A 10,158-nucleotide genomic window follows, 5' to 3' on the forward strand; every position below is an offset into this window, starting at 1 on the left:
TGCACATGCGGCCCCTTTTTTAAATCACGAGCACACACTTAATTTTCCATGCACATTGATACAATGATACAAGTATGTTGCAGCTCTGTATGCACAGTTTGTTTGGGGCCTTTATGATGAATTATTTACTGTCTTTTATTAAGGCTTAGTGTACTGGATGCCTTTGGCATGTTTAAACACTACTTCAGATCCATGGCACATGTAAAGAGCAAAAGTAAATTCTTCGTGGTCACATCAGAACAGAAATTCTGAGAATGGTCATTCATCTTCTCTGACTTTCTTTAACCAGCTCACATGAAGATTTGCTTTACTTGCAATAGATTCACACTGTGTCCTGATAAGCTGTTTTCTGTACCGCTTTCATCTATTAGCTGCTTCCATGCAGCCTGAAGCCAGAACACTTCAAACTGTTTAAAAACCCTTTATATTGAAAATAAACTTTCAGTAGTTCTTCTCTTCCAAGGGAACGCTTTCTTTACTGTAGATTTTCTTAGAATTTTTTCAGTCATTATCCATGTGTGCAGAGAAAAGAGTTTTTAAAAAGCCTCTTAGTACTCAAATCCCTTTTCTTATTGCTTGACGGCATTGCAATCTAAATACCACAACTTAATTGAAAAAAACACACACAAAAAAAAAGTCTACATGACAATAGTAATGGGATAGAAACAGAACTGGCATGAGAGCATAGAAAATCCATCATCACAGCAGCCATGCAAAATAGGTTATAGGCAGAGACGTAGCTATTGACATCCATTCAGGTGGATGATCGTGTCCTTCCCTGCTCAAACATAGTGATGCTCAAACAATAAATGATACACAGCTGAACGTTGCTGTTTACAGTGCATTTGTGAGGAGTTGTCAGGGTTAGTCATATGCGGGACCACAAGAACAGCTGTCTCTAAAAAAATAAAAATAAATCCAAAATATCTAGCTTTTTGCACGGTTGCTTGGGGCAGAATTATTAGTTGTGGCTGCGTTACACACAACATTACACAAATTCCATACAGCACGAGAAGTTATTTTCAGTGTTGTAATCATTACTTTGATCACCTTCAAGCACTTTTTTCCACTTCATGCCTAAGCAATGGCTCTGCATCCTTTTAACATATCAAAACCAAGCTCAACAATGGCTTTAAATGAATCATTATAGAATTTTAGCTTGTGCCGTTTTCCCCATTGTTCGTCATGTAGTTCATCATTCTTTGTCCTTCAGGAGCACAGGTTAGATTGGCTGCAGGCTGATAAGGTTGAGCAGTTGAACAGAGCTTTGCTTCCACCGACAGACAGAATGAATTTAATGACTCTCTCCAGCCTCCTTCAGCTCTTATGATGCCTGTTCAGGCGACACCATCTATGAGCATTCAGTCCCCATCGGCTAGGGTTTGCCTCACGCCTGCCTCCTACCAAGAGAAATACAAAAAGACTTGGAGCGCTCCAGTAAGACAATTAGAGTCATCTCTCTCTCAGTATGCAGCGTTGCCGTGACAGCAAGCTTTGAGCACATTGCTATGCATAATGCAGCTCCTAAAACTGCAACCTTCGCTGGCCTCTGCAGGATAACTACTTGCCAGTCTGTTGAAAGTCTAATGAACTGAGCTCATCAGATCTGATGAGTGGAGGAAAATCAACTGGGTCTCATAAGTCACTATATACAGCATTGTGTCTTGTTATGGCTGAAGGTGTCAGAGCAGTGTGGGATAGAGGGTAGTCAAAAAAAGCAGAAGTCAAGAGGGTTGGGCAGTGATCCTGCTGCGGCAACGTGTGAGTCTTTGTGTCAAAATTTACACTCAAGAGCAGAAAATGAGAGCTCCTGCAAATCCTTCTGGAGATGACAGAATGAAAAGTGATTACGTTTGGAAAATGAAACAAAGGCGCAAAGACACATCAGTGCCAAGAAGAATGAGAGTGACAAAAGGATGAACAAAGAGGGACAGGTGAAATGAGTGAGAGTGCATGTTAAAATGAAAATGTGGGTTCTCACTAGCCTGTTTTAGCTTACAACTTCCTCTTAGCCCCTAGAGGGACATTTTCAGCTTCTCACACATCTCCATAAATATCTCTGCAGGAGTCTGTGTAACACTCCTACCGGGGAAGAGGGTGGGGGTGAGAAGTAAAGGCACCATCATCTCTGACTGTAAAAATATGGCAACTCAGATGAAAGGAAGAAATGGAGTTAGCTCATTACATGCATTCAAGAGGAATAATTATGCCATACATAACAGTGAAGACTTGGCCTGTAGACAATTTTTGGGTTTGAAGGGATTTTGGGAGCAATGCCACATCTAATAACATCACAGCAATTGAAAGCCTCAGTTCTTATAATCACTTTATTAGTTTTCCATTGCACTGAAAAAAAACTGCAGAAAATGGTCACAATTGTGCACTGAAACTGAAGCCAGAAAAAGTGCAACAAAAAAACAACAACAGCAGCGGCTGATTACAGACCGTGCACCCATCTGCTTTCCTGGGATCGCTGCTGCTGTCTGACAGCACTTCTGGTTTTCTCAGTTCGTCCTCCTGACCCCACCAACCTTTAGCTCGACACATGTAAACAGAGCTGCTGTATTTATCCGCGTCTCTGAGCTCCTCAGGACGTTCTTTGACCCCCCGGCTTCATTTTTGTTCTCTCACATTGTACATTGCCATCTGGGAGATCTTACATAGACAGATGTGTACCTTTCCAACTCATGTCCCGTCAGGAGACTTGACCACATTCAACCCAATCAAGTTGTAGAAACATCTCAAATATGAGCAGGAGAAATGGGATAATAATAATAAAAAAATCATTTTTATGCGTTTTTCCTTTCCTTTCAATGTTGCTTAATGAGGGGAAAATAACTGTTTTAATTATTTATTTTTTTATTTATTTTTTTTTTGTACATGTTTGCGATGCATCCCAAACATCTTTATAAGAAATCACTTAAAATTACTGTGGGAATATTTCTCATTACAGTAGCAATCATTCACTCCGAGCAAATTTGTATTTAACAACCTGCCAGTTTGAATCTTGACTGCATAGTTAAGTTACCCCGCAGTGTGAAATAATGTAAAGGACACCAAGCTGTGTGATTTATCATATAGCATAAGATATTAATAGTAACAAGACCGCCACTGATTTCCATGACTAGGCTCAACCCACTCCTGTTCAGTTAATCACCACACAATATATTTCTTCTCAATAGGGTTGTGTGTGTGTGTGTGTGTGTGCTGGGTAGATAATTAACTCTAAAGCAGAGTACGATTAATGTGCTTCTTGGCACAAGGAAACGACACATGCTGTGTGATAAGAGGGGAATGTGCAGCAATCCCAGGTATAATCCTGAAAAGTGAGCAGTGTGCAAACAGAGGGGGAGGGGGCCATGATGAGCCTCTGTTGGCATAGCAACGACACAATTTAATTCCCCCACCATCACCCCCCAACTGACAGCCACCGACAAAACAATTTACAGATATTCAATTTTTCCAGCATTAGACGGAATTTTCTTTGCGTGGTAAGAAATGAGGCAGCCACAGAAGAATTCATCCATCATCCCATTTTACAATCAGATAAAACACCACCTCTATATGGTGTTTTGCTCCTTGTTATTCTTGGCAGAAGGGGAAGTATGAAATCCATGTACAAGAATTGAACATTTATTTGTTTTGTTATAATACTGATTTGGTTTTGTTTAGTTTTTTGTTGCCCAGTGGAGGAAAAACACACTCTGCTTGTAAAACAGCAGAGTGTGGCGTAGTTTCTTTCAATGATGTTCTTTCTCTTGGCTCCATCTTGCGGTGAGCAGAGAACATGTCAGTCAATGGCTGAAAAATGCAACATTTGCTATTTAACAAACTTAAACTTTGTTTGGATCGAAGTTTGTTAAATAAGAAGTGCATCGATGATTGTAATTTTGGTTCTGCAATTTGGCTCTTTGAATCATGAGAAAAGTTGATAAACAGTAAATGTAAGACAGCAGATTTAACAATGGAAATTCAAAATCAGGTTCACTTGAATCATTTTGTAATCTGTTTGCTAAATTGTTTGACAACTGCAGTTGAATTTTAGAGAAGAGGATGTCTGAAAGTTTTAGCTGTATCTTTCCTTTTTCTGTCGAAACACTGTGACAACCATTACAGCTAGTCCAGAATGCTGCTTCTTGCCTCTCGAAAAAAAGAAAAAGAGGCATCAAATCACATCTGAGCTGCTCCCCCCTTCCACTGACTTCCTGTTAGTTACAGGATTGTTTTTCAAATTCTTTTGCTGACTTCTGAATCATTTAATGGACCGGCACTGCCCTGCCTTTCCTGAACTCCACACTACACACACCATACTCCAGTTAGAGTTCCCAAAAAGCCAGGCTCAAAAGCAGGGATGACTGAGTTTTTGCAGTGTAATGACCTGCCTCTAGGTTCAGAATACCATTATTACAAATGTATATTGTTCTATTACTTTATAGTAATTTAATAATTTTACCCTATTTTATTACATTTTACGAATTTGAAGATTTTACTACAACTTTTTCTCATGATGTACTGTGTATTGTTGCCTTCCTGTTGTACTCTTACTGTTAAGCATTTTCGTCAACTTTTGTTATTTTTAATGTATTGTATAAATAAAGTTCAATATTTCTTACATTATAGTCCAAGGACACATTTGTGCTATTAATTCCTGCTTGGTTGTATTCATATCTTCAAAGCTGCATAGGCATTCACAAACCATAATTCAAAAAAGGTTTTAAATACATGAAAACCAGGAACACAATGAAGTCAGAAAGTGTAAGATGACTACTAAGAATCTACTAAGTCATATTTCATAGTGATGAGTGATGACTTAGTAAAACAGGTATTCAGTTTTATATCTGAATTAGTACAGTAGATCAAAATTTGAAGCGCATGTCAGAAATGTCATTTAGAGTTGAACCAGATCTTTCAGGTCGTGTTTTTGACTTTTAATGGCTTTTCAAAGCGGCCTGCAGGCGGCAGCAGAGGCTGACATGAGTCGGACACCGCCAGCCGAAGAAGCCGGACGGACGGAAGAGGCGTCGGGAGTCAAATTGAAAACATAAATGGCGGGTGTGCTGTTTTTATTTCTGCAGACGTGAAAGCACGCCGGCTGACACGCCGTTTACGAACCAGGGAGTTAAAGGCAGGACTTCCTCAAAACGTTAAAAAAAAATACTAATAATATTAAAGTGTCGCGTAGCAAAAAGGGCTGCTAAACCTGCTAAATGCTAACTAGCTCCACTTTAGCAACGTTAGCGATTTTATTGGTTCATTTTAGATGCCAAGTTGCGTTAAAGTATCGTCGAAGGCAGCGATTTTTACTGTGATATGCACATTAAAACCACATTAACATCACTGCTCGTTTCCACGGCTGGGCCGTCTGTGACTAAAATGAGTGGCGCTTCACCAGCTGACTTACCGCCGCCGTGAATCACTCGCTGCAGGTGTTGGACATCCAGAGACGCCGGGGACGATGTCGGTGAACGGGAAAGTCATCCCGCACACCCCGCTTGCTGTGGACTTCTGGCACGTCCGGAAGTGTCCCGGGACCCGCCTGTTCTTCTTGTCCCACATGCACAGCGACCACACGGTGGGCTTGACCTCCACCTGGAGCGGCCGCGCCATCTACTGCTCCGCCACCACGGCCGGCCTGCTGCGACTCAAGCTGCAGGTGAGGCTGTCATCATGAGGACACAGAGTGAAACCTGCTGGGCTCACTGACTCCGATTTATCACCCAGACTTAGAAAGGTTTTTTTTTTCGTATCTGCAATATTAACTTCATATTTTTGTAAAAAAAAAAAAAAAAAAAAATTACCTCAGTATTTACCAAACCGGATCAACAGACACCCTCATCATCAGAAATATACTAGAGTCTAATTTCAGGACAAAGGAAACTAATGGGAAGTGATACACATTTGATTTACTGCTGCTAGCATTCAAAATGCATCTTATATTACTTCAGTATATGTGAGGTAATAAGCAGGTGGAAGACAAATGCAAAGGAGAAGAAGAAATCTTATGTTTTCTTTAAAGCGGAAAGAATCCTCTGGAGGAACTGAGGAGTGGATCTGACCTGCTCTGTACTCCATCCTCACTGTCATTCATCTGCCCATTTCTGATACACGTGGCAGCCACACGCAGTGTATAGATAATGGGGTTTTTTGTGTTACTTTATTAGGATATTATGGAGTTGTAGAATATATTTGTATGTCATATACATACTTTTGTTAAACTATGTAAAACTTTGAATACATTTAAAAGAAACATTTTCACGTATGGGCTTGAGTGGATAACGGTGAACTTATTTATTTATTTAACCTTTCTGTTGACATTATCTATTTCCGGTCAGGTGAATGAGCAGTGGATACATCCATTGGAGCTGGGTGAGCCACACCTGCTGCCGCTGGATGACATCGGCAAGGAGAGACTGACGGTTACCCTGATAGATGCTAATCATTGTCCAGGGGCTGTCATGTTTCTTTTTGAAGGCTACTTTGGCTCTATACTGTACACTGGTCAGTGTCAGAACATTTTTATCTGAATCTTTTAAGTTGTGTCTTGTTTGTCCTTTTTCACTGTCATAGTTTTTGTCTTGATAGAAACACATGCAGTTAATTAATATGGGAATCAGTATACATCAGTGACACCCTGTTCACTTCAGGTGACTTCAGATATACTCCCACAATGCTGCGTGAGCCTTGCTTGAGAACAAACACCACTATTGATGTCCTGTACCTAGACAACACCAACTGTGATCCCAACCGCACTCTCCCATCCAGACAGCGAGCCACTCAACAAATTAAAGAAATCATTCGCAACCACCCAAATCACAATGTTGTCATCGGTAAGTGTGTATAGACCTCTTCTTCGACACAGCTTTCTATTGTCAATCACCAGCATATGTGGAGCTATTTGATCAAAAATCCCAAAAAGCTACCACCCAGGAACATGTTAAAGGTTGGTGTGTATTGGATAGCTAACGTTTTCTCTTTTTCTCTCACTACATACATACTTCTCCTTGTCCCTTGTTATAATTATTATTTGCTGTCTTTGCTGCTTCCTATACAGGTCTGTATGCACTGGGAAAGGAGTCTCTGCTAGTAGAACTGGCAATGGAGTTCAAAACGTGGATTGAAGTCAGCTTTGAGAGGATGGAGACCCTGCAAGCTCTGAAACTGCCTGATGTTTTCACCACTGACCAAGGTGCCGGGCGTATCCAAGCAGTGGAGCAGTCCGAAATCTGTTCTGCCTCCATGCATCAGTGGAACAAAAATCAACCTACTTTGGCCATCTTGCCCACCAGCAGGCCTCTGGTCTCCTTCCATCCCAATATCCATGTAGTGCCCTACTCTGACCACTCATCTTATCAAGAACTGGAGGATTTTGTCTCTGCGCTTAAACCTACCTGCCTTGTGCCAATTATAGGGTCCTGTCTACCTGGAAGTCTTTCTGCCTTACTGCCCAGCAAAAAGCGACATGAAATCCTGGTGCCTGAGTCAGTCCAACAATATATGTTGAGACAGCCAGAGCTCAAATCATCAGCACATACTAGCCTTCAACGCAGACACTTCAGACCAGTTGCTCCCAGAGGAGTGATATTTGAGTCTCCTGTAAACGCATCCAAGAGTCCCTGTGAACATGTCTGGGGAATAGAGAGCCAGGATGCTTCTGAGGAAGAGCTAGACGTTGAATCTAGTGAAAGGGACTCTGAGTCTATCCTTGTCAATATTAGCAAGAAACTCTCCCTTAACAAAAACAGAAGAGGGGCTGGAGACATGTGGAGCCTCAACATCGTACAGACAGTCTCTGAGGATATGGTGATGGCAGAGTCGGTGCCATTCAGTCAACTCACCCAGAGCAACTTTGCCCCAGTGGAGGTCCTGACAAACACCAAAGCTTGCTTGGAGCCTATCAGGACCATGAGAAGGCCCCTTGAAATGAATGGCGAAATTAGCAAGCCAGCATCAGGTGAAAATGACAATGATCAACACAGTGGATATGGAAATGTTGAGAACATCCTCACAGAGTCAGACAACAATAGTATGGATCAACAGAGTGGAAAGGAAATCAATCAGGATGATGACAAAATGTCAAATAACTATGACACGAGTCAGCGTACTGTGTGCAAAAACGATCAGAGCAGCAGCATGGTATTATTACAGGACAGTCCCGAAGACAATTTCTGCACTTCACCAAGCCCTTGTAATGACCAGATGGAAGAATATGTAGAGGAGCTTGAAAACAGTATATTGAAAAGTCTCCCCTTCACCGAAGTGGACTTCAGGACGTGGGGCCTCCTACAGCAGAGTATTTTGGAACAGTTCCCCCTCTGTCCACTACATGAGGCAGATGACATCTCTGATAACTAATGCTCCCTGATGTTAAAGTTTTTGCCTTGATTTAGAAGCCTTTAGGCTTTTCTGTGTGGTACCCAAAGCAGTTTAAAGCTATTTATTTTTTCCTGTGACCTGTCCCTGGTATTTTCTTACTGTATATCGACAATTATTTTCTTTTGGTGCCTGCATTATGTTAGGACAGCCTTGAAAATATAGAAAGCATATTGCGATCAGAAAGCCATGGCAAGAACCTGCAAAATGACGGACTAATTTTTGGCTTTGCCTTGGCCTCCAAGTTATGTAAGCCACTGCAACCATCTGTGGTTAAGAGAAATCCTAATTTCTTCTTAAGAAGGACTGTCTTTTTTTTTTTCCTCTATTGTGGTATGAAGGTACTCAGTGACCTTTACTTAACTTTACACGCCTTTGGCTTGAAACACTACAGAAAACTTGGTAATTGTTTATATTAGGAAATAGCTGTGTTTAACGAGATGCATGGGTATTGAATTTAGTTATTGTCATCATATTCCAACTTTAATTTGTGATGAATGATTTTGTTTTTCTTGGCCTCCTCTGCAGACTCAAAACACAGCTTCCCTTGTCCTTTTTGTAATTTTTTGATTAGAGAAAACTGCAGTGTGCAGCTCGACTGTGTGGTACATATTTAATCCTTCATTCTGTCAGTGCCAATCACCATCTTTACCTGTCTCACTACAGTGATCTGCTCACATTTGAAACCCGCGCTTTGACTTGTTTTAGGAAAATAACCACCAATCTTGTCTTTATTTTATAAAAATAAATAACAAATAAAAGAAAGATGCATGAAAGATCATGATGTAGCTATAGTATCTTGGTGAAGAGTGCCTCCCCTTATGTTTTCTTTTTATAGACGAAGCATCTTTGTTTGTTTGTTCCTCTTTAGTGTTGAGAATCAAAAAAAAAGGAAAATGTGTATGTGTAACACACATTGCTGTATTTCAAATACAGACACTTCATGTCATTGTTTCGTCATTAAAGTTTCAATTATGTCCAAATTCGTGCTTTGGTGTGTCTTTTACCTTTCCATGTTTTCAAGAACGCATCTGCTGAACAGGAAGGCTTTATAGCTATTTCCTGGCACAATGCTTATGCTTCCATTAGATGGCAGTAGTTTGCTAGAAATGCAGCCCTCTATTTTCTCATTTAATTTGCCTTTTACATCTCTGCAGCATGGCTCTGTTTTTCTTTTTCATTTTGGTTTGAAATTTGACAAAAAATCACGTCTATTTGGTAGCTAGTAACAAGCTGAGCACTAATGACTCTACTCTGCAGTAAAGCCCATTGTTGCTCCATGGCTTTTAAATTAACATCACATTGTAAATTAAGATCATAAAAATGTTGTTTGATGGCAATTTGTGCACACAGAACCAAAGAGATTCAGTCTGAAAACCAAGCTCTGACTAGTTCAAGTCTGTTTTTTTATTTATACTAAGGCTGTTGTGTGCAGTATTGAAGCAAACATTGCTGCATTGCCTGACTTCAGAGCAGGACCAGCTGTCTTGTATTTTAGCCTCCATGGAAAGGTAGTTTGGAAGGTTTAATGCTATCTGGCGCTGAGTCAGCCACAGAGAATCTCACCATCCGCTGGTGAAACATGACCCGGACCTCTGAGAGCATAAACCACGGTGGAATAAAGGTCGAGCTCTAAACAGACAGAGGAGCAACATGTTGATGTGCAGATGGAAGAATGCTTGTTCATCAGAGTAAGCTATGTTCTCACAGCTTTAGTAGCATTGATAAGGGCTAAGTAGGATAGTTATTTGCTGCGTTACTACATCTCCTCTTCATCACTTCTGCACA

The 10,158-nt window shown here is 40.8% G+C and overlaps 1 protein-coding gene across 1 annotated transcript; it reads left to right on the plus strand.

Moving 5' to 3' along the window:
• Positions 1-5,029: 5,029 nt before the first annotated feature.
• dclre1b (DNA cross-link repair 1B) lies at positions 5,030-9,347 on the plus strand. Its single transcript, XM_029506767.1, has 4 exons — positions 5,030-5,653; positions 6,333-6,498; positions 6,645-6,827; positions 7,052-9,347. Exons 1-4 carry the CDS (start codon positions 5,456-5,458, stop codon positions 8,350-8,352), a joined length of 1,848 nt encoding a protein of 615 aa, XP_029362627.1. The 5' UTR covers positions 5,030-5,455; the 3' UTR covers positions 8,353-9,347.
• The last annotated feature ends 811 nt before the right edge of the window (positions 9,348-10,158 follow it).

The sequence above is a fragment of the Echeneis naucrates genome, chromosome 7, assembly GCF_900963305.1.
Source record: "Echeneis naucrates chromosome 7, fEcheNa1.1, whole genome shotgun sequence".
Classification (NCBI taxonomy): Eukaryota; Metazoa; Chordata; class Actinopteri; order Carangiformes; family Echeneidae; genus Echeneis; species Echeneis naucrates.

Coding starts and splice junctions, on each gene's coding strand:
- dclre1b (XM_029506767.1), top strand. CDS start 5,456: ATGTCGGTGAACGGGAAAGTCATCCCGCACACCCCGCTTGCTGTGGAC. Junction 5,654..6,332: donor TGCTGCGACTCAAGCTGCAG/GTGAGGCTGTCA, acceptor ATTTCCGGTCAG/GTGAATGAGCAGTGGATACA. Junction 6,499..6,644: donor TGGCTCTATACTGTACACTG/GTCAGTGTCAGA, acceptor TGTTCACTTCAG/GTGACTTCAGATATACTCCC.